Source organism: Chlorocebus sabaeus, chromosome 28 (genome assembly GCF_047675955.1).
Source record: "Chlorocebus sabaeus isolate Y175 chromosome 28, mChlSab1.0.hap1, whole genome shotgun sequence".
NCBI lineage: Eukaryota > Metazoa > Chordata > Mammalia > Primates > Cercopithecidae > Chlorocebus > Chlorocebus sabaeus.
In genome coordinates, this window is record NC_132931.1 from 16,897,527 (window position 1) to 16,922,170 (window position 24,644).

The 24,644-nt window shown below is 54.5% G+C and overlaps 1 protein-coding gene across 1 annotated transcript in view; it reads right to left on the reverse strand.

The window, feature by feature from the left end:
* Positions 1-2,410: 2,410 nt before the first annotated feature.
* FOXK1 (forkhead box K1) overlaps positions 2,411-24,644 on the reverse strand; it is a 91,468-nt gene continuing 69,234 nt past the window's right edge. The window contains exons 3-9 of the mRNA XM_008018817.3: positions 21,222-21,378; positions 20,458-20,604; positions 18,354-18,547; positions 14,303-14,469; positions 13,930-14,214; positions 12,243-12,467; positions 2,411-11,359 (exon numbers count right to left, since the gene is read on the reverse strand). Of these exons, the coding sequence (XP_008017008.2) occupies positions 11,079-11,359; positions 12,243-12,467; positions 13,930-14,214; positions 14,303-14,469; positions 18,354-18,547; positions 20,458-20,604; positions 21,222-21,378 (1,456 nt within the window). The 3' untranslated portion in view covers positions 2,411-11,078. The remainder of the gene's footprint in view (positions 11,360-12,242; positions 12,468-13,929; positions 14,215-14,302; positions 14,470-18,353; positions 18,548-20,457; positions 20,605-21,221; positions 21,379-24,644) is intronic.

Below are 24,644 nucleotides of genomic sequence, written 5' to 3' on the forward strand. Positions count from 1 at the left end.
GATGGTGAGCAGTGGATGGGAGTCGGTGGAGCGCTGTGGGTGCACCTGGAGCTGCAGGTTGAAGATAGGCAAAGGAAAACTGGTGACAGGTAATCTATGGAAAGCCTGCTGCCAGTGTTTAACGTTTACTAGGGTAAAACGTCCACACCAAAGCGCACAAACCTTAAATGAACTCGATTTTTTACATTTCTAGAAACCAGTGGTAAATTGGCAAATGTCTTAAGCTTCGGCTCCATGGGCGGTGGTGGGGAGTCGGGGGGTGATTTGTGTTTGATAATTTCTGTGGTGTAAATACTCCTGCCATGGCTTGAATTCAAGATCTAGACCATTTCCAGCTCCCCAGAGGTCCCCCGTGGTCCCTCCCAGTCAACACACACTCCCCTGCCCTAGAAGTAACTGCTAGTCTCTTCTCACCAGAGATTAGTTTTGCCTCTTTTTATACTTCATGCAAATGGAATCATACCGTACTTAGCTTTTCTTGTTCGTCCATGAATATTTGGTTGGTTTCCAGATTTTGACAATAACGAATAGAGCTGCAGTGCATAATTGTATGTCTTCTGGGGTTCTGAGGGATGCACCCCTCTTTGTTGTATAGATACCCAGGTTCATAGGGCAGCTAAGTTTAATTGAGATTCTATGTGCCGGGAATCTGAATCTCTGTCTCTCTCTCCACACAGACGCAACCCAAGCAATTTTACCAGGGGTAATATTTGACTGGTTTCTTACAAAATATTTACATTAGTGTCTAATGTCATTTTAAGGTCTCACTAGTGAAAAATGGTTGTCCTAATCAAAAGCAAAAAAGGCCAGACATGGTGGCTCATGCCTGTAATCCAAACACTGGGGGAGGTCGAGGCAGGAGGATCGCTTGAGCCCAGTTCAAGACCAGCCTGGGCAACATAGCAAGACCCTGTCTCTAAACAAGCAAGCAAACAAACACACACAACTACAACACCTTAAAAATGATGCAATTAATAATTAGCCAGCGCAGCTCCCTGGAGGAAGGTTACGCCTCTCAGTCATGCCTGCTGTTGGGCTGATAGGTTTTTTTTTTTTTTTTAAAGACTGAGTCTAGCTCTGTCCCCCAGGTTGGAGTGCAGTGGTGTGATCTCAGCTCACTGCAACCTCCACTTTCCAGGTTCAAGCGATTCTCCTGCCTCAGCCTCCCGGGTAACTGGGATTACAGGCGCACGCCACCATGCCTGGTTAATTTTTTGTATTTTTTTTTTTAGTAGAGACGGGGTTTTACCATGTTGTCCAGGCTGGTCTTGAACTGCTGACCTCAAATGATCCACCTGCCTCGGCCTCCCAAAATGCTGGGATTACAGGTGTGAGTCAACGCGCCCAGCCTGGGCTGACATCCTAAACTAGAACTAATCTGTTAAAGTTATATTAGATTCTTACAGTGGAAATGGAGTAACTTGAAGGAAGACAGAGAAGCAGTCAAACTTTAGCTGCAACTGTGGGCAACTGTACAATCGGAAAAATGCAAGCTATTCAGCTGAGTCACACGCACACACTACAGAACCTTGACAGAAGATGGACGTGTGACAAGCACGCACCGCTGTCAAGTCTCCCGTCGGAGGTCGTCACACAGACATACCCAAGGGTCTCATAAGTCTGGGGGAACTCTCAGCAGAGACAGAGGCTGATTGTATCGCAGCTGAGCTTCGGGGCACCAGGCCTGTGGGGGTGGGGGTGCCTGTGCGGCATATGAAGACGTGCAGCACATTGCAGGCTGAAGTCCCACAGCTGGTGAGGACACAGTAGGAACTTGAACCCAGGTCTGTGTAGTTCCAAAGTCAATGCCATCCCCACCCCCCAGGCCCCACACCTACCATAAGCAAGGCCTGGGAGAACTTCTCCGCATGTACATTTCTACCCATCTTGTACACGGGTAGAAATTCTCATCTAGCCCAGGGCCAGCAGGAAGGACCCACAGTTGCCCAGGAGCCACTGGGGCAGGGACAAGTATCTGCAAGTGCCCCCCAACCAGACTTTGGGCATGTGCCAGGAGCAGGGGGTTGGCTCGGCTGGTTTCTGCCTTTGCCATGTCTGAGGGGAGACACACGTTGTCTTCACATTCCTGGAGCTGCAAACCTCCTCGCTGAGAGCACTCTCGGTGGGTGGTCACCGAGTCCAGGAGCCACAGGCACCTGCAGAAGCATGTCCTGTGTGAGCCAGGAACAGGATACCAAGGACCTATGGGCGACTTCCCTTAGCAGCAGCTGCCCTTCAGCCTCCGGAGCAGGGGACCAGGTGCCCCTGTGTCCAGGGGGCCCGGAGCCTATGTGTCCAGGGGGTCCGGAGCCTGTGTGTCCAAGGGGCCAGGAGCCTGTGTGTCCAGGCCGTCTGTCCATCCACTGCCTTCAGCAGCCACCAGTGTACAAGGACCATGCCGGAGCCTCAGGGTCATTTCTTTAATATAGAATTTTATTTCTGGTTATAGAAACAAATGCTAAGAGGAGAAACAAAACTTCCCCATCCACATACAACAATTTAATAGATAAAAGAACAGTTAAAATAAATGAAAAACAAAAAGTAGAAATTTTAAACTTTGTTATAGCTTTAAAACATTAACGTCTGATACAATTAGAAATCACATTCAGATCTCAAACTCTTAAAAAAAAGTATGGCTCCTTATTAAAAAAATACTGTATCCCATTTGAAATGAAAACACAGGCCAGGCCGCCTGCTGTTGACATGGGTGTGGCTGTTCCTTCCTCTGGTGTCATGCGTGCCCCCACCCGGTGCTGGGGTGCAGCCACACCCCCACCGGGGCGCCCACCTTCACTCCTCCAGGGCAGGACACGCAAGGTGACACGACCGGAACGTCACATCCAATGCTCTAGAACTGACATTTCCACTTTATAGGATACCGCTGCTTTTTAAAGCACTGATTATCAAACATGTTGTGAAAAATACTTTAGACAGGCAGCCACTGTAAGAAAAAAAAAGATAACACACTCACATACACACACACACACACACACACACACACCGAACAACACCCGCCCCTCCCAAATTATTTTTACAGGAGAATAATTGTTCAGATTAAAACAACAACAAAAACTCAGTATTGGCTTTAACCCCTCCCGCACGTGTGCTGAGCTGCCAGCCTTTGTCATCTGCAGGGCACGTGCAGCTCAAGTGTCTGGACTCAGTGACATCTCAGGACAGACTCTGGGAAAACAGCCGTGGTCTCTCCTCCCGCCCCCACTTCTCCTGAAACCGAAATCAAGCCACATACATGAAGGTATTCTAGGTATCCAAAAAGCCTTTCTTGAAAGAAAGGAGAGAAGGACCAAACTTAAAATACTTGATTTTTATTTTCGAGACAGAGTCTCTCTCTGTTGCCCAGGCTGGAGTACAGTGGTGTGATCTCCGCTCACTGCAACCTCCATCTCCCAGGTTCAAGCGATTCTCGTGCCTCAGCCTCCCTGGTAGCTGGGATTACAGGCTCCCACCCCCACGTCTGGCTAATTTTTTGTATTTTCAGTAGAGACAGGATTTCACCATGTTGGCCAGGCTGGTCTCAAACTCCTCAGGTGATCCGCCCGCCTCGGCCTCCCAAAGTGCTGGGATTACAGGCGTGAGCCACCGCACCTGGCCAAATATTTGATTTTAAATCCCCATTGTTACTGATTAAAAGAAAAAAAATCTGGACCAGTTAACCTGGAGATTTAGAGGCCACAGACACAATTTAACATCCAGGCCTATGAACTTCATGCAGGAAAAACAAAAACAAAAACAAAAAAAAACCCATCTAATTCAGAGTCACAGACCTCATTTCAGCTTAGCCAACACATTTGGAAACTTAGGGATCAGTTCTAGAAGCTGCTTTTAACTGTAGACTCGGAGGGGCAGGTCCTGTCGCCGAAGGGAGGAAAACGAATCTTGGCTGTCACCCCGGATTGAAGCCGCTTCGCTTCCCCCGGCCCCAGCTTCCCTGCACTCTTTTCGCTGTGTCTGACACAGGGCAAACCACCACCGACTCAAATGAGCAAACGATTCCAGAAAAAAGAATCTGAGATACAGAATAACCAACTAGGAGTCTTCCCATTGTAGTCTCACTCTCAAAAAAAAAAAAAAAAAAAAAAAATTGGGTAAGGAGCAAAAAAAGTGACAGAGGCCGGGCGCGGTGGCTGACGCCTGTAATCCCAACACTTTGGGAGGTTGAGGTGGATCACCTGAGGTCAGGAGTTCAAGACCAGCCTGGCCAACATGGTGAAATTCCCACCTCTATTAGAAATACAAAAATTAGCCAGGCGTGGTGGCAGATGCTTGTAATCCCAGCTACTTGGGAGGCTGAGGCAGAAGAATCGCTTGAACCTGGGAGGCGGAGGTTGCAGTGAGCCGAGATGGGGCCACTGTACTCTAGCCTGGGTAATAGAGCGAGACTCCATCTCAAAAAAAAAAAAGGTGACAGAGTGACTTGGAGACCTCTTCAGTCACCTCTGGCAGCCTCTGGTTGACTGAAATCTGGAGGATGGAACCTAAGACGCAGCTGGGTCACTGGGGCCTGGGGCGGGGTGGGGGCTGGGGGCCCTCTGCAGCCAGTGTTCAGCTGCTTCACCAAAGCCAATAAATACGTTCACGGCTTCTCCCTGGGCCCCGTATTTCTCTTTTCAACGCATTTTTCCCATGGTGAGAATGACAGGGCAGGTGCAAAGAGTGACTAAGATTCTTCCGAGGGGTTTCTCCCTGAACAGAAAGAAAGATGCCTAAAAATAAACTGGCTGCCCTCTTAGTAATATTCTCTGATACTCTGAGCAGCCAAAACCAGCCATTAGGATGAGTAAAAGAAACAACCAAAAAAAAACCCAAAGGCTCACCAATTCAAAGGAGGAATGCTCACTTCAGCCCTGCACAAAAATACAAGGAAAATGCCAGTCTTGGCGACCCGCAGAGCTTCTGGATCACACTCAGGCCTCCCGGGAATGGCTGGCCCCAAGGGAAGGCCTCAGTGCACTGACCCTCAGGGTTTCATTCTCCAAGGACTGGGCTGTTTCTCAGGGCAGGAGTCTGACCTCCAGCAGCTGGCACAGACTTGGATGGGACAGACAGGCACGGCAAGGTTCATCAGTCACGGATGAATCCTCCTCACCACTCTCCCCGCTCCCCTCTCTCTCGTGGCCTTCTGATTCTGTTTTGCCCAGACAGACTTCTCACCCACCTCCAGGAAAAGCCAGTCCAGCTTCACAGCCCCAGGTGGCACCACTGGTCATGACGCATGGCAGGGCTGGCTCTGGGCCCTCCACCCTGTCTGCCTTCCAGGAGGGGGTTCTCGAATGTTCCATCCAGCAGCAGAGCTGAGGGCTACAGCCTCTGCCTGAGAAGGAGGAGCTGGGATGGGGCCGGAAAAGCCCAGCAGAGACAGGGTCCCACGCCTGTGGGATCACAAGGCAACCTAAGAGTGAAACTATTTTCCCTAAAGAAGTCAGTGAAATGGGTCTATTTTTAAAATTTCAGTTCAGAGGGAAATGTGTGTGGTTGGATCCCCAAAATCCCGTTTTTGCAAGCAGCTGTGACTTCGGGGTTTGGGAGACAGGGAGGACAGAGGAAAGGATGCAGCAGCTCCAACGGGACAATCCTTTCCACACATTCAACTCCGACAGAATTCAAGCCGCGTGGCGTGGGAAAGGGCCCCCCTCTCGAGGCACGGACCCAGCTCCCCACCCTGCGAGGGGCCGCGGTACCCACCGAGATCCCCTGCAAAGCACAGATTCCAAACCCTCCCTCTGGTCACCAAATGTAGCAGCTTTTTGTATTAAAAGACAATGTGAATTGCAAAGGGCTTGCACCAAACCCAGCAACAAAACAGTAAGTATGTGATGAAAACTGTGTCCTGAGCACTGAAAAACAGGCCTGGAGAAAAGGAAAAGAAAATTGTAAGATGCAGGAAAACAATCTAAAAATAAGGGACAGAACCGGCCAAGAGACCATTTGTTATATTCTCAATTCTACCCTCACTTCCAAGAGCCAAAATACATTACCCGGGAACCTCCGGAGCTGAGTCCTGTCTAAAGATTAATCCTGTCTTCATAGCAGCACATGTGAGCAATGTAAAGTATCCTTATTAAATAATATTGCTTCAAGGCAGCGGTAATGTCAAGGAGGCTCGAGGCGAGGCTGTGGGTAAACACGTTTTCATCAGGAGTGTGACGCAGTCCCCGTGGTCACCCCTTACAGCAGACCTGCTGCAGCCAGGCCGCCCGCAGGGCCGAGGAGGTCTCCGTCCAGCATTCTGGGGCTCTGCATTTGCAAACAGCCTTACAATCATGTTTTGTAACTTATTCCAGCGTGAGGAGCGTGCCATTCCGCCCTGAAACATGAGGCGGCACGCTGGTGATTCTAAAGCCTTTTTTAGGGGGCTTTCTCAGAGGGGTGAGGAGGAGCCCAGGATGGACTTGGGGTATCCGCTCTAGAGAGCTCTACAGTTCCTCATCCCGCATGAAGTCACTCAAAGGCAAAGCAGAACGTGAGGCTTCTGAAGCAAAACAGACCTGCACTCCCGCCGACTCTGAAAGCGAAGGGGAAAATCCTTTCTTCTCCGACGCTTCCCCATGTTCAGTTACGTTTTCATTTTTCCACTGAGGTCTGTTCTTTGTCTCTAACACTGATTTCAAAGCCAAGGAAAAGCTGCCTCCTCCTCCTGAACTCGCTGATTCGCCCAAAGAAGGAATTTCTCTCCAGAGACAGAGGGCGCCCTTAGTGGGGGCTTTCTGGAGAGTCCCAGCTCCCTTGGGGTGTTCCAGGGAGGGCCCTCTTTATGTAGAGAACACAAGAGCATTCGCTGAATGATGCCTCTGATCTTAAACCAGTAAACGGACGCAGGAGCGGGCGGCGGGGCGGGCGGCGAGGCCCAGCTGGACTCAAAACTTCTTGGGGCTCCGGCAGTCTGGAGGGGGCAGGGTGAAGCCCCCGGCCTGGCCCAATTCCACCAAATCCATCCCCTCCCTGCTCAAGAAACACAGAGCGCAGTACCTAGGATCAGGGAACCCTCAGCAACTCAGAAATTCATTCCCACCTTTTTCACTTGGCATGGTTCTTAAATCAAAGAAAAAGGAAATACAAATAAACAGCAAATCCCAAAGAGAACACACCAGACCTCGGGAAGGAAACTGAGGGGCGGCAGGTGTGAGACACACATGGCTCCACCTGCCTGGTCACGGTCCCCTCCCCCCAGTGTCTTCCTAGGGCTGCCTTGAGGGTCTCTGCATGGGGACCTGACACCAGCGTCTCATTTCACCCAGAGCATGTGACGCCCTCTAGCGTGAAGCCAGTGGGAGAAGGCTGGGGCGCTGCAGAGCCGTGAGGCCGTACTCGGCCCGACTGGTGAGGGATTAATGTTGAGGTTTTTAGGAATGTAAAGAAAGCAGAAGAGGGACAGTCTATCTGGGTCCCTCAAAGGCATGAGTGACAGATTCCACCCTCAACGGAGGGCAGGTGTCACCGGGAGAACTTCCACGTGGAAAGAAAGACACAAGTAGCTGAGGACGGGCACACACCGGGCACCATGCCCTTGACAGCCAGGTCTCCCTGACCTCCTCCGGCCCTGCAGCTCCGTGGACACTGGGCTGGTGGCAGAAGCTGGCACGGGAGAGGGTGCCCTGAACCAGCTGCTGCTGTAGCAGCCGGGGGACGCTCAGGCCCTGCTTCCCCACTTCCCGGGGGCCACCATGGCCTCGGTGAATGCCTGTGCTCAACCACTTAAGATGTTGTTTTTGGGACTTACCTCCTAGCCAAAGTGAGTGTTTTCTTGTATTTGGTAAACCTGGCAATTATCCAGCAGGAAGCAGAAGAGAGAAGCGGGTTACCAAGCCCAGGGGCTCTAAGGGAGCCCCTTTCCGAAAGGGCAAAGCAGGAGGGGCCCTTCCCAAAGCCACCACTGTGACCTACTGTTTTCATCCGCTGTGGACTGTGCCCCCAGCCCCTGGTGACCAGAGAGCAGGCCCTCAGCCTCTGCCTCTGCAGTGACCCCAGAACGGGGCTGGAATCAAGCTACTTTTGCTCTCCACATTCCTGCACATTGCTAGAGTCAGCTCACCCTGGAGAACCCAGAGAAGGTTCTTGGGTCAACCAGACACGGCTCAGGGTCCCAGGCCGCCCAGGCTGGGGGCTGAGGCTCTCCCGGTCCCTTGGCCTGTGCTCTTGCTTCTGCAAAAGCGCCTGGCTGGGAGGCGCTCACTGGGCTGGCTCAGGGCACACCGGGAGGACTTTGTGGCCGGGATGTGCAGCCCTTTTGGGCCCTGTCCCTTCCTGGGCCTCTGGCTACCGGTTCCAAGACAAGCTCCAGCGTGAGCCAGTCATGGTACCTGCTCAGATGACCAAAAACTCTTTCAAAACCTCATGGTTATGAGCCCAGAGCAGTGGATCCAGGACCCAGGCCTCTTCTCCCTGCCCCGCTCTGAGTCTGAGCCGACCCCTAGGACCACGTCCCTTCATCCCTCTTTGCAGTCCCCGCAGAAGCCAGACAGTGAGGACTCCCAAGCGGCAGAACGCAGCCCAGGGATCCTGTGCTCGCCACCTTCCGGCTCCATCCACCACTCCCTTTCCATGCCCTTGGCATTGAAGCAGTGAAATCAGAGAACGCTACCGCTAACAGGAAGAATGTGCTCCATCTCAAAAACCAGGAAAGCAAGTGGGTCAGAGCCAGCCTGAGCGGACCAGGCCAAGAGGCGACTTCACTGTGTGACCAACACGTGGTGCAATCCCGGCACGCGGCGCTCCCTGCAGACATCAGCTTGCACAAGGAGGCCAACCGCAGTGGCCCAGAAGCAAACAGAGCTCCCCCATGAGGGTGGCCACGTGCAGCCCTGGGGGCACACAGTCACCATGGAGGAGAGAGTAGCAGCAGGTGGTCACAGAGGCCCCCGGTGATGGGCGCTCCCGGGTAGGCGCCGGCTCAGGCCACACAGGCACCGGTGTCAGAGAGCCATCTCCAACCACCACACCCCGTTCTCTCAGCCTTGCACGCACACACCAGACACCACGGAAAGAAAAGGCCCACAGACAACAGCAGGAGGCTTCAGTGTGGTACGGGGCGCAATCTCTCACCCTCCACGGATGGAACTGCACCCAGGACGGCCGGCTGTGTTCATCCCGCCCCCATTCCTCTGAAACCTCACCCAGGGCAACAGGTATGGACTTCCACAAAGAGCTTATTTCTCATGGAAAGGTTAGTGCCATAGAAACGACTCATTTTGGGGGACTTAGAAAAACAACAGAATGGGAGAAGGAAACTGAACGGGGGTTTTCTCTAGGTGGAAGGAGGGGGCCCACAGAGGTCCTGCACTTGTCCTGGGGGACGGGGACTCTGATGGGGCCACGGGCGACCCCACTCTGCCGCACAGCATGTGTGTCCTCCCGCATGCCTCGGAATCACTTTGAAAAGCATTCTCCCTTCTTCTCCAGGGAGACACCTGCCCAGCCGCCTCCCTCAGACGCCTTCCAGGCGCCTGGGTCCCTCTGTGGCTGTCCCACCAGGGCCCGGGCGGAGGCTGCTTTGCTGGTGAGACGCTGTGACACAGAGGATGGGCGACTTCCAAGACCCACAACTCCTTAGGCTCTTCCGGAGCTCTGTGTCGGATCTGTTGCTGTTTCCCCAACAGGACAGCCAGCGCCGGAGCGGCCAGCAAAACTGACAGCTGACCTTTACAGGGATGCACTTCGCATCTCCAAGACACACGGAAGGACTCCTCTTTCCTCCTAGAGCTGGGCTCGGCGTTACACCGCTCTGGCTCAATGCCGCTTGATGACAAAAGATCCAGGCGCCACTGGCCGTCTTAATAGAAGTGCAGGAGGGGCTTCCTCAGGGACCTCGGAGCCACCCAACTGCTGGAGCATCCCGTCCTCCTGGAGGCACAGGCCTGCTTGCCGCTGCTGCTGGGGTGTGGTCTCCCTTCTGCTCACAGACGGACCTGAGCAGTGGCCCAGGAGCAAACAGAGCTCCCCCATGAGGGTGGCCACGTGCCACCTCCCTTCTGCTCATGGTGGGGTCTCCCTTCTGCTCACGGAGGGGCCCTGGAGTTTCAGGCAGGAGAAATGCTTCCAATTTAAAACAGCAGATCAATGTGGGAGTGGTACGGACGCTGTAACTGGGTGAAACAGCAGCTGGAGCAGATGGCATTTGGCACCGTTGGGTCCTGCTGTGGCCGTCAGCACCGGGACGTCAGAGCCACGGGAGAATCTGGGAAGGTCTGGTCTGCAGAGCAGTGGCCCCGACTGTCCCCGGCAGTGCGATGTCTGCGGCTGGCGGATCCAGGTCGATCTTGCATCCTAGGAAGCTTCCACCGCGAACGCCAACCCAGGAAGCCGCTGCTCTTACTTGAAGTTATCAGAGCGGCAGTTTACTCTTCGAGGGGACTAAACCCAGCGGGAACCCCAGACCTACGGCCAGTCATCAGACCGTCAACAGATGAAATCCTCAAAAATACATGATCCCTTTTGTGTTTGCCTCAGGTGTACAATGAAGTCTGAATTCCAAGTTTAAACAAAGAAAAACTTGGGGTCCGAAGTGAAACCGGACACCCCCCGAGTTAATGCCAACACTTTCTATGTCACGTTCCGGGCAGAGATGCTGTTAGGCAGTCCGTGGCTAGGCAGCTCCTGGCTTCCCCAACAGGCATCCGTCCGGTACCTGGGCCTCCCCGGCAGCCTCGGTGTGTGCCTTGCTGCGTTTCTGTCCCTCCTCCCGGGACAAAGGCAGTTGGCTGTGCAGCGTGGAGCAGAGGGGCTGTCTTGACACATTCCTCGAGATGCTGAGCTCCAACCTCCTCCCCACGCCCAACAGGGAGGCCTGGGGAGAGGAAGTGGTGCCCAGGGAGAAGGAAATGAAAGCAAAGAATTCCCAGAATCATACAATCAGTTGTCTGAACTTGTTTATGTGTTTTTGTTTTAAACCACGGGAGGGCAGGCGATAAAATGGAAAGGGCTGGGTGTGTCCAGGTGCTGCTGATGCCCGCGGGCCGCCATGGGCTGTTCTCCTCCGTCTGTGGGTGCGGCCGCCTGAGCTGCCGAGTCCAGCTTCGGGGTCGCCGCTGGGTGAGTCCCACTCCCCCACATTGCAGGTGACCTCACTCCCCGGTGCCTGGCCCCTGGGGGCCAGCAGCGGCGATCACTCCGGCGGGTGTGGTTGCAGCCCCACTGGGCTCCTCCACCCGGGACCTTTTGACCTCAGGCTCTCCAGTGGAAGAGGCGGAGGCAGAGGCGGTGGTGGCAGTGGCTGGGGGGGTGGTGGCCGTGGCTGCGACGGCTGCTGCTGGCTCCTTGGGCCCCACCTCGCACACCCGGGTGACCACCACCGGCGCGGATGAACTCGCTTGGGTCGCAAGGAGCTGCAGAGGGCTGGTGAGGGCTGGAGTGGAGGAAGAAGAGGGTTACTCTGGGGTCTGGTTAGGACCCAGCTATTTTTTTCGAGTCACCTACACAGGGGCTAAGCCACCAAGCAGGAACTGAAGCTCAGTGTACCCCTGCCAGGCAGGCCGGCTCCCCTTGCTCTGCTCCCTGCGGGCCCTGCCATCCCCTCCCCAACTCATCTGCCCCGTCTCTGCTGGCTCCAGCCTGTCGGGTGGAGGCCCCTCTTGTTGCTGTCTGGATCCTGCTGGACATCGACGGCTCGTCCCACTCCTTTACACAGATGCACCGCCCTGAGCCACCCCACTGACACCTTGCCTGATGCCCTTGCACCCCAGCACCCCAGCACCCCAACTCTCCTCCTTCCCTCGACCTCCTGCCTCACCCCATGGAGCGTGAGCTCCAGACACTGGGCAGGTCTGGGTTTTCCTTCCACCCTCTTTCCTTTCCCCCTTTTTTCTTAAGGGACAGGGTCTCACTCAGTCGCCCAGGCTGGCATGTAGCGGAGCTATCACAGCCGACTACAGCCTCACCCTCCCGAGCGGGGGCCACAAGTGCGCGACACCACACCTGGCTAACTTTTTGAATCTTACGTAGAGATGGGGTCTTGCTATGTTGCGCGGGCTGGTCTCAAACTCCTGGGCTCAAGCGATCTGCCTGCCTTGGCCTCCCAAGGTGCTGGGATGATAGGTGTGAGCCACAGAGCCCAGCCTCTTCCACCCTCTTTTCTTAGCATTATCCCGGTGCCTGGAGTATAGCAGGTGTGCAATACACTGAACTGAGTGGAGGATCGGGTGATACTGGGAGAACATTCTCGTGCTGCACTGACTACTGGGAGCCACAGACCCTGGGATGTGGCATGGAGAACAGGGCCAAGGCCTCACCGTAAGCGTTGCCAGCTAAACTGTTCGTGGGAACCGCGTGCTTTCCATTCTGAGTGACGGCCCGGACTGGAAGGTGGTGCTGCCCGAGGGTCACAGGTGTGGCGGGCTGCAGGATGGTCACTGTGTGTCCGGGGACCCCGGGGGCCATCTGGCTGGCCACTGTCTGGATGACTCCACCGGCCGCAGGGATTGTGGCAAACGCAATGGTGGGTTTTTCCTCCAGGCCTGCGGGACAGGAACCATGTCAGCACCACACTGGGCCAACGAGACAATCGATTTCCTTGACACCTGGGCAACAGGTTGCCAAGTGGGGAAAGCGAGGTCAGCACTGGGAAAAACTTGGTTTGCTAGAGGAAAATCCCACAGGTGAAATAGGTTTGGTAAGAAAACAATTACTAAGGTTTTCGAACAATATTTTACTTACTTATTTTTTGAGACGGGTTTTGTTGCTCTGTCGCAGAGGCTGGAGTGCAGCGGAGCGATCTCGGCTCACTGCAACCTCTGCCTCCCGGGTTCATGCCATTCTCCTGCCTCAGCCTCCCGAGTAGCTGGGATTACAGGTGCCTGCCACCACAACTGGCTAATTTTTGTATTTTCAGTAGAGATGGGGTTTCACCATGTTGGCCAGGCTGGTCTCGAACTCCTGACCTCAAGTGATCCGCCCGCCTCGGCCTCCCGAAGTGCTGGGATTACAGGCGTGAGCAACCGCGCCCAGCCTAGAACAGTATTTTAAATACCTTAGCTTTAACCAAACCAAATTTAGCCTGAGAAAGAAAATGTATTACTTGGAATGAAACGATCCTGATTAGAGATGTAACTTGACCTTCCCTCACCAAACTGCAGTTTCATTACGGCAACATTGAAATAAACACCACCGCGGAGATGAAGTCAAGGGTGGAGAGTGGCGTCAGGGGGTGCTGCCTAACTGAAGGTGTTCCAGAGAGGGGCTTCTGGGGTCAGCTGCATGTTCAGTGTCTACCCCATCAAGCCCTGGGATCGGATTTCTTTTAGCAATTTAGAACTACTTTTTCCCTAAATGACTTCTAAAGTCTCCTTACGAGGGAGTCGAAAAGAACAGTCTTCCCAGGCTTGTTCTTTCTCCTGCAGAAAATACTAAATTCCAAATGCACGCAAGGCCGCAGCACAACTGAATTTAATGTTACCTTAGGGCAAGGACACAGCTATGTGCATCCGAGGGCCCTATTCAACAAGGACGGACGCATCTGTGGAGAGTCACGGTTTTTTATTTTTTTGAGACAGGGTGTTGCTCTGTCGCCCAGGCTGGAGTGCACTGGCCCAATCTAACTCACTGCAACCTCCATCTCCAGGGTTCAAGTGATTTTCCTCCCTCAGCCTCCCGAGTAGCTGGGACTACAGGAGCGCGCCATCATGCCTGACTAATTTTTGTATTTTCAGTAGAGACAGGGTTTCAGTACATTGGCCAGGCTGACCTCGAACTCCGGACCTCACGTGATCCACCCGCTTTGGCCTCCCAAAGTGCCGGGATTATAAGCATGAGCCACCCACCCAGCTCATGCTGATTTAAAAGGACAAGGCAGCGAGAGGCAGAAGCAGAGAATCATCCTCCTTAAGCCCCAGGCCCAGGCCGATGGCGCTGCCTTGGGGATCTGCTGGCCCAGACCACCACGGAGGGTCCTGCGAAGGCTGCTAGCCACAGCTGCATTACCTCTGGCCTCGCTGCCCAGGTCCAGCACGGCTGTGCCCGCCGCATCATGGGAGCCCCCCGCCGAGCCCTGGCTGGTGAGGATGTATCCGTTGGCCGAGTTGGCGGACGTGGTGACCACCCTGACCATGGTGACGGTGGGGGCCTGCTGCACAACATGGATGGCGTGGCCCGCGGGCTGCTGTGAGGTTACGATGGAGGCAGGCATGTAGGCCACGGGCTTGGCCACGAGGCTGGACGGTCGGGGAGGCACGGCCATGATCACTGGCTGGGCACTGACGGGGGAGCCTGCATGGAGGGCGGAGAGCAGATGGTGACCCCTCCCGCGCCCCCACGAGCCCCACCCCACCCCGCAAGAGGGCCGCCCGCTCCTTACCGGGTGCGCTTTGGGAATACCGGTACTCTGGGACAGAAGCTAACTTGGACCCAAACTCAGGGTCGTGTGGAATGGGGGAGCCCTCCCGAGACAGGCACTCTGGGGTCTGCAGGCCGCTGGAGCGAGGGGACATCAGTCCGGGGTGTGTGGGCGAAGCTGGAGCGCTCCTGGAAGAGAGGGAAGGGTCGTGGCAGTCAGCACCCACGCTGAGGGTCAGGAGGACGTTTCCAAGACATCACGCATCTCAGTGTCGCCCCCATCACCCGCCCATGCTCCCCGGAGCTGTCTCTGTCCTCCCCATTCAGACAGTGAGAAATGCCCCCTGAAACCTGAACCCAGTGTTTAAAACTCCATTGGAGCGGGGGCTACATCGGGGGAGGCTCCGTTCCACGGGACGGGACGGTATCATCTGAGGTGTTGCAGTAAACGCGACAACCTACAGAGTTCACTTCCACCGAGGTCCAGCCAGGTGTCCGTGAAAATGGCTCAGGCCTTCTGTGCCAAAAACATAAGCTTCTGTTTGATGGGCACAACCATTACACCATGAAAACTCTACCCCTGAGAGTAAAACGAGCTTTGGGAGCACAACTATTTCCTGTACAACTAACAGTCCAAGCACGCCCGCTCCCTGCCTGCTCCCCACCCGTTCCCTGCCCGCTCCCCGCCTGCTCCTCGCCACTATCGACCCAGGCTCTACAACAGAGCGTTCCTGCCAGGTGCCACCTGTGAGGGCCTGGCGTGGGCGACTGCGACACAGCCGAGACCCAGGCCTGGAAGCAGTCAGCTTTCTTCTCTGGGACCACCCAACACACACGTGAGGCAGGACACACAGCCCAGCCACGCCGCTGCACACGCAAAGCAGGAGGGTTCAGCATAGACCAGAGAGGCAGGAAGTTGGGACTCACCAGGGGCGGCTGGGGTAAGGAGCGAGTCTTTATTTAAATACACACACACACACACACACACACACACACAAACACATACGTACATATATATACATTATTATTATTTTTTTTTGTAGAGACGGGGTCTCGCTAGGTTGCCCAGGCTGGTCTCAAGTGATCCTCCCGCCTCAGCCTCCCAGAGTGCTGGGATTACAGACATGAGCCACCGTGCCTGGCCAGAGTCTTCATCATGTTACAAACATCCTTGGTCACTTTGCATATGCTGTGTCTACCGTGGGTGGCTGAGCTGGGCCCTTCCTGGGCTCCACAGGCAGAGGCCCGGGTGCTCCCTCTCCATCCCTCCCCTCCCTGCTGCCCTGTAGTCTCTTCCAGACCACTTAGCTCCCCATCTGTTCCTCATCCAGGGGCCTGGAGGCCTTGACTGCGGATTCCAGTGCACACCGGACTCAATCCCAAACCCATGTGGCCAGGCCGCTCCCCAGTTCTGGAGTCTGCCACGGCTCTAAGAGTCCAAATGCCTGTCAGGGCCCTCTCTCATCTCCCCTTCCTCTACCCAGTCACCCCATTTCCTAGGACCTGCCTCCCTTTAAATCCATCCAGCCTCTGGAAGTCAAGCCAGCCTCCTCCCTCTTTGGAAGACACAGCTCTTGCCGTACATTCCTCAGGGCCCGGAGGGTCTTCCCGCCTTCCACCACCCAAGCAGATTCTATCAGCACAACACCTGCTTCCACAGCTCCAAGGGTGACCTTGAAGATGGACATCTTCAGTGTCATTGAAAATGACATTGGTGGCTATCAGGGGTTCACCCGTGTCCCCCAAAGGAGACGCACTGGCATCCTAACCCCCAGTACTTCAGAACGTGAGCTTATTTGGAGACAGGGTCTAACAGAGGTGATCAAGTCAAAAGGTCATGGTCATTTGAGTGGACCCGAATCCAATGACTGGTGTCCTCATATAAAGGGGAAACGTCCCCTGACACACACAGATGGTGCCACTTGAAGGTGAAGGCAGAGGGCGGTGTGACACACCCACAGGCGGGGGAGTGCTGGCAGCCAGGGCAGAGGCCTGGGGAGACTCCTCGCAGCCTCAGACGGACCCAGCCCTCCCGACACCTTATCCCTGGACCTCCAGCCTCCCTGCAGAACTGTGGGACAATCATCACCTGTTCAAGCTGCCCAGTATGTGGTACTTGTTTCAACAGCTCTAGCAACCTAATGGCTTAACAAAATTTCTCTTCACATTCCATTTAAGTGATGTTGTGTTCAGATTGAAATATCTGAAAATTCATTTCAGGCACAGGGTCTGGCACTGTGATTCTCAGGTGAACGGGGCGTATGGTTAAGGCAGGAATTCAAAAAAGTGTCTGAACATCACTTGGAGCTCAGTTGAAATGCTCCAAATGATGTTCTAACACTTTTTCGAAGTCCTACCTTAACCATACACCCAGTTCACCTGAGAACCGCAAGGCCAGACCCTTGCCTGGAATGAATTTTCAGATATTTCAATCTTTCATTGAATGGTGTTGGAAACAGAATTTTGAAGTGGGAAGCACGAGATGCTAACATGTCCTTCCACTGGGAAGGATTTCCGAGAGTGCCGCTCAGGAGATCTCCTCCCCCACACCTGGGATGGGCTCATCTGAAGCGCAACCTGGGAAGAGCTGCCCAGGCCACTCACAGGAGGTGCTGCTCCTCCAGACTGGGCTCGGCCAGGACCGAGCTGGGCAGGGGAGGCCCTGACCCACCAGGTGGGCAGCGGCGGCTGGGGGAGGGTCTGTCCACCCCGCCTGCAGCAGGGCTGCGTTTCCAGCATCTGGGAAAAGCAAAGGCGGTTGTGGGATCCCCAAGTCATACCCCTCGCCTGTCCCTTCAAATATTCGGCTCTCCCTGGGTCCTCTCACTCTGCAACGGAAAGCTCAGTGCCACCGAAAGCACCGAAAGCTGCAGTCCATTTATTCTCGGCCTTAGGAACCGTTCCCATTGCTACACACATTTCCACTTCTAAGAACTAAAATGTGATTTTTCATACAACAGTCAGTGGCTTACTTAGTAACCTTACTATTTTAGGAGTTCTTGGTCCTGAGATATTCTTTCAAAACAAAAACAGAAACAGAAAATGGTGGGGTCTCTGAGTGCCAAAACCAGCAGTTACCCCTCAGTACTTGAGGGGAGGGGGCTGCAGGTACCAAATTTGCAGATGCTTATCCAAGTTACTCGTAGAAATGGTGCTGCCTTTGCATACAACCTGCGCACATCCTCCTGTAAGCTTTAAATCATCGCCGGGTTGCTCATAATCCCTAACACACTGTGCATGCTATGTAAATAGCTGTTGTAGTGTGTACTGTTTTATTTGTATTAGTTTTTTTTTTTTTGAGACGGAGTTTTGCTCTTGTCGCCCAGGCTGCAGTGCAGTGGTATGTACAATCTCGGCTCACTGCAACTTCCGCCTCCCAGGTTCAAGTGATTCTCCTACCTCAGCCTCCCGAGTAGCTGGAATTACCGGCACCTGCCACCACACCCGGCTAATTTTGTATTTTTTTTTAGTAGAGGCAGGGGTTTCACCATGTTGGCTAGGCTGCTCTCAAACTTCTGACCTCAGGTGATCCACCTGCCTTGGCCTCCCAGAGTGCTGGGATTACAGGTGTGAGCCACGGTGCCAGCCCTTTTTTTTTCTTTTTTTTTTTTTTTTTTTGAGACGGAGTCTCGCTCTGTCGCCCAGGCTGGAGTGCAGTGGCACAATCTCGGCTCACTGCAAGCCCCGCCTCCTGGGTTTATGTCATTCTCCTGCCTCAGCCTCCCGAGCAGGTGGGACTACAGGCGCCTGCCACCTCGCCCGGCTAGTTTTTTGTACTTTTTAGTAGAGACAGGGTTTCACCGTGTTAGCTAGGGTGGTCTCGATCTGACCTCGTGATCCGCCCGTCTCGGCCTCCCAAAGTGCTGGGAGTGCAGGCTTGAGCTACCGCGCCCTGCCTCCCTTTTTTTTTTTTTGTGGAATATTTTGGACCCGTGATCAGTTGCATGCCCGCACGCTGAGCCTGCAGCTATGGGGCCCACACATCCGGAGGGCAGACTGCACCAGGCATCTCTAAACTCCGGAGAAGCTCAGTTTTCCTAACAGCTCGAGGACGGCCGCTTAGAGAGCTTTACCTTGAAGACAGAGGCCCGAAGGGGGTGCGGAAGCAGGAGACGCCCCTCTGCCTCCGTTTCCGGAATGCCTGTTCCACGAGCTTGGCTTCAGAGGCGGGGTCTATTCGCCAAAAAGACCCCTTCCCAGGCTCCTCCTGGGAACGTGGGACTTTAATAAAGTAACGGTTCAAAGAGAGGTTGTGTCGGATAGAATTCTGTGGGGAAGCAGAGACATTCACCCGTCACCAGCAAATCAGAAAACGAGTCCCACCCGCCCCAAATCTGCAACAGACGCGGGACCGGGGGCGGGGGGGGTGGCGTCCCGCTGTGCAGAGCCCTTGGTGCTGCGCTGACTGGGCCTCATGGGAGCAGCACTGAGGCACAGGGCAGGTCAATCCTATCAAAATTTGACACAGCATCATGACCATTTTACCTTTTTTTTTTTTTTTTTTTTTTAAGACGGAGTCTGGCTCTGTCGCCCAGGCTGGAGTGCAGTGGCGCAATCTCAGCTCACTGCAAGCTCCGCCTCCTGGGTTCAAGGGATTCTTCTGCCTCGGGCGTGGGCCCCCATGTCTGGTTGATTTTTTGTATTTTTAGTCCAGATGGGGTCTCACACTCTTGGACTTAAGCAATCCTCCCACCTCGGCCTCCCAAAGTGCTAGAATTACAGGCATGAGCTACTGTGCCTGGCTGCCATTACCATTCTTTTTTTTTTTTTTTTTTTTTTTTTTGAGACGGAGTGTTGCTCTGTCACCCGGGTTGGAGTGCAGTGGCCGGATCTCAGCTCACTGCAAGCTCCGCCTCCCGGGTTTACGCCATTCTCCTGCCTCAGCCTCCCGAGTAGCTGGGACTACAGGCGCCCGCCACCTCGCCCGGCTAGGTTTTTTGTATTTTTTTAGTAGAGACGGGGTTTCACCGTGTTAGCCAGGATGGTCTCGATCTCCTGACCTCGTGATCCGCCCGTCTCGGCCTCCCAAAGTGCTGGGATTACAGGCTTGAGCCACCGCGCCCGGCCTTGCCATTACCATTCTTTACAGAAAAAGTGAAACAGAACGACAGATCCTGGTCTAGGAGTATGTCTGGGACAAAGAAAACACTGGGTCTTGGCCGGGCGCAGTGGCTCACGCCTGTAATCCCAGCACTTTGGGAGGCCGAGGTGGACGGGATTACCTGAGATCAGGAGTTTGAGACAGCCTGGGTAACATGTCTCATAAAACCCTGTCTCTACTAAAAATACAACAAAAAAAAGCCCGGCGTGGGGTGGGCGCCTGTAGTCCCAGCTACTTGGGAGGCTGAAGCAGAAGAATGGCTTGAACCCAGGAGAGGCAAAGGTTGCAGTGAGCCGAGATCACGCCACTGCACTCCAGCCGGGGCAGCAGAGTGAGATCCTGTCTCAAAAAACAAACAAAGCGAAACTAGTGGATGTGCTACACTGACTTTGGAGAAAATACAGGCAAACGTAACATGTTTCAGTCGTGGCTGGTGTGGACAAAGCTCTCACAATCCCATCCACACTTCAGACACGTAGACGGTTTTATTAACAGTATACGGTGCATTTTTCCAACTTAACATGGGATCGTAAGGCACAGCAAGCACAAAATCTAACAAGGTATAGACCCATCTTCTCAGTTCTGGGGCTCAGAAGAAGAAAACTAATAAAAAAGAGTATTTAGATACAATGGTATCACAGTGCCTTTCAGATGTATCATAGGCCATCTGTGAAAACATCCCTCTTTTATATTTATCTCCTTAGTTAAAAAAAATTTTTTTTTTCTTTTTAGACACAGGGTCTTTCTCTGTCTCCCAGGCTGGAGTGCAGTGGTGTGATCATAGCTCACCGCAGCCTCCACCTCCTGGGCTCAAGTGATCCTCCCACCTCAGCCTCCGAGTAGCTGGAACCACAGGTGTGCACCACCACACTCAGCTAATTTTTAGTAGAAAAGAGGTTCTATGTTGCCCAGGCTGGTCTTGATCCTCCTCCTGCCTCAGCCTCCCAAAGTGCTAGGGTTCCAGGGATGCGCTCCCTCACCGGCCCTCTTTTCTGTTTTAAGGGAAGTGATGTGCCTGTTAGTTTCACGTTCTAAGGGCCTTCAGAGGTGGTCCAGCCCCAGGGACTTGGCCTCACCTGCCAGCCTTTGTCGGCCGTCCGGTAGTAGGGGTAATGCTTGGTGATGTGGGCGTAGATCCCGCTCAGGGTCAGCTGCCGGTCCTGGGCGGAGGAGATGGCCTGCACGATCAGCTGCGCGTAGGAGAACGGCGGCTTTGACTCGTCCTGCGGAGAGACAGGGCTCACGGGATGAGCTCCAGCAAGGTCCCCGAGTCCACTCCACCCGTCACAGGTGACAGGGAAGAACCTTCCCACAAGACCGTGCATGTCTCGCGGCACCCATCCCAGTGCCCTCCAACTATCCCATTGATGTGCTTGCATTCAACTAGGAACGGCCGTTTTTGCCTCGTGGGAAGGAAAACTTCGTTTTTATTATAATTTAATTCTGGAATTTCTCACCTCTTCCACAAATCAATCTGAAAACAGCTGTTGGACAGAAACGAACTAAGACACAAAGTTGTAAGGAGAGTGCCATCCTTCTCAAGGGCTGTATGAAGGCTCTGACGCCAGGATGCCAGCAGCAAATGAACAAGGAGCGTAGCGGGAGGGGTCCTTGGTGACGGTGCCACCCCTGTCACCAGCAAATGACCAACGGGGATGATTTGGGCACGAAAAGGAGAAAGCGCCGACAGCTCTACGGCCAGCTGTGGCTCCATTCCCTGTGGGCTGAGACCACCTCAAGCACACGCCCACGGGCCCTGGGCTGTCTGTGCCGCCCACACTGGGTCACTATGGCCCAATCCTGGTCACCACGTGCATCACGGCTCTGGGTGGGCTCAGACCTTGGGGCTGTCTCCTCCGGACGTGTCTGCCTGCTGCTCCGACGCGGCCTTTGCTGCGAACTCTGCTGCCAGCTGCAGGTCTGAGGTCACGTTCTGCACAAAGCGGTAACTGGAGGAGCCGGCACCACGTGGACTGGCTGGGCAGGAGTTGGGGACGCTGAGGAGAGAGAAGGACACTGTAAGCTCGTGGCTCTGAAAAAGCCCTGTGGGGCACAGGGCTTCAGGACCTACCCAGAGGGTGGGGCTGTGGGGAAGAAGCTCGCACTTTCCAATCGTAAGTGCCATCACGCTGCCCAGCCAGGGGCCACACAGCGTCAGGGACAAGATGCTGGAGATGGCAGCCAAGTTTCCTTCCAGTGGTGACTCCTGCTCGGGGACTGAGAGTGCTGCACGCCCTCCTCCTGCCATTGTGCAGGGCCCAGGGCAGCACCTGGTCAGGCAGCTCTGTGCGGGCCCCTCCTCAGCTCCCCCCACGTACACCCCTACAGGACGTGCACCTTACAGGACATGCACCCTACAGGACGTGCACCCGGAGCAGGTAGCCTCTGCAGGCTGCTGGCTCCTGCACAGGTGTCCACAAGGTGGCGCTGTGGGAAAAGGCTCGGGCCCAGGACAACCCCGTGCAGTCCCCAGGCAGATGCTAGAAAGGGGCTGTGGAGGTGCCATCGCCCGGCAGGATGAAGGCATGGCAGGTGGCTCTCCTGAAGACACCGCCCTCGGGAAGAGACAACCCCTGCGGTTTTGCCCTGAGCCGCTGAGATGCCCCTGCCCTCATCCCCTCTCCCTCCCAGGCTGGAGCAACCCAGGTGGCAGGGAGTGACCGACACCCCCGGCTGCAGGTGAGGCTCTGGGTTGAAGCTGGGACCGTGGGCAGGAGGCTGCGTCCATCTGGCTGAGGGGTGCGCCCTGGCCTGCTTTCCTAACTCACTCAGGCAGGCTTCGGTTAGCAAACCACGGCGAGGTTTTGCTTCTGAAAATGGTTTCTATTACAGGTATTCAGAGAAAGCCAATGAGAGCACGAAGAGCGGGTGCAAAACCTCCCGAGAGAAAGAGCTCCCACTGTCCTGAGCTCATGGGCACCCACCTGGCCCCATCCTGGGATGGACCCTGCCCACCTGTGATGCTGACATGGCCCCTCAGCCGCCTTAGAGACCCCGTGGCGGGCAGGACGCTCCCTGGCTGCACTGCCCTGCAGGCCACCCAGAACCATGCAGAAGGTCCGTTCTCCTCCTCCCGCCTTGCTGCCGCTTCCTCTGCCTGGAACATCCTTCCCCAACTGTCCAGGCACAAGACTCAGATCTCCAAACCTCAGGCTAAGCAGGAGCCCCCCTCGGCGCAGGCGGGGCTCAAGAAACATTTTTTGGATGGAGCAGGGGGACGAATGAAAAACTCCTGCGGCTGAGAAAAACCCGGCAGCTGACATTAACGAGCAGTTCAGGCCTGGGGCATTTTCAGGAATGACTCAGTGTCACCCACATGGAACGTCAAGGACTCTGATCTGGAATTCCTGTTCTCTCTTCCAACAGGCTCCCCAAATACAGCAGAGATAGGTAAGTTCCGCACACGTCGAAACTTAAATGAACACCCACAAATGGCTCAATAGAGGTAGCAATGGTCAAAAGGAAACTTTTTCTGAATTTAGTTCTGAACCCAAAATACAAAACCCAGGCTTACAAGAAGGTAAGAAGGGGAGAGAAAGGTTTTGACTGAGAACAGCACACAGCCCCCAAAATCAGCTTTGTCAAGGGCCTCTGGGAACCAAACACCTCCCTGCCGAGACAGGATGGCCTCATGGCTGGAGGGGCTGCAGACCACGCCTGTGCACCCGGTCCCAGACCCAAAGCCACTGGATATCCCCTTGGGACTCAGCAGGAAGAACTGAAATGTCAGGCCTTGCTGGGACCACTGAGCCGAGGTGTCACTCGGATACACTCTGATCTCCGGCCACAGGCTGGGGAATAGCTAATCAGCTCGGAAAATCCTGTCTGAGGCCCATGAGGTGGCAGGCGGGCTTCTGGATCCTTCCTGAGGACCAACGAGGGACACCCCCCAACACACACAACAAACAGTGATGGCCCAGCACGTGTGGCAGGGACCTGCTCCTGTTCCCAGCAGTTATTTTGCAAAAGATCCTAGAAAATTCATGTCTGCTGGGCGTGGTGGCTCATGCCTGAAAGCCCAGCAATTTGGGAGGCCGAGGCAGGAGGATCACTTGAGCCCAGATGGTCGAAACTAGCCTGGGCAACATAGTGACACCCCCATCTCTACAAAAAATTTAAAATCAGCCAGGTGTAGTGGTGTGCACCTGTAGTCTCAGCAACTCAGGAGGCTGAGGCAGGAGGATTGCTTGAGCCCAGGAGTCTGAGGCGACAGTGAGCTATAATTGTGCCACTGCACTCCAGCAGAACAAGACTCTGTCTCTAAAAAGAAATAAATAAATGAAGTTTTAAAATTTAAAAAATAAGCTGGGCATGGCAGTGCACACCTGCAGTTCCAGCTATTCAGGAGGCTGAGGCAGGAAGATGGCTTGAGCCTAGGAGGTCGAGGCTGCAGTGAGCTATGATCACACCACTGCACTCTAGCCTGGGCCACAGAGTGAGACCCTATCTCAAAAAACAAACAAAACACCTCACGGAGTAAAACCCACAGGAAAGGCTGTCATTCCCCAGATAGTAATTTCAAATGGAAATAATAAAGGTTGGCAAAACCTGGCTCAACACAGGGAAGAGAGGAGGGTGGTCTCTCCACCACGTTCCCCAGCACTGGACCTGGCCTGGGCTGCCGGATCCTGGTGTCATTCCAGCTGGGAAAGGTACGTCACCGCTAAGGGCTGGTAAAGTGCTCTGGGGGAAGGCAGGTCCGAGGGTGCCCGGCCGAGATGGGATGGGACACCCAGCTCCAAAGCCAGGGGCCTTGGAGCCATCTGGGAAACTAATCAAGACATCTCGTGTCTGATGCCAAGAGTCCATGGAAACACTCCCTTAGCAATCTAAAGAAAATGCTGGGCCAGGTGTGGTGGCTCTCGCCTGTAATCCCAGCACTTTGGGAGGCCAAGGAGGGTGGATCACGAGGTCAGGAGATCGAGATCATCCTGGCTAACGCAGTGAAACCCTTTCTCTACTAAAAAATATAAAAAATTAACCAGGCGTGGTGGCAGGCATCTGTAGTCCCAGTTGCTCAGGAGGCTGAGGCAGGAGAATGGCATGAACCTGGGAGTCGGAGTTTGCAGTGAGCTGAGATCACGCCACTGCACTCCAGTCTGAGCAACAGAGCGAGACTCCGTCTCCCCCCGCAAAAAAAAAAAAAAAAAAAAAATGCTGAAGCCCAGGCACAGTGGTTCACGCCTGTAATCCCAGCACTTTGGGGGGCCAAGCCAGGCAGATCACCTGAGGTGAGGAGTTCAAGACCAACCTGATCAACACG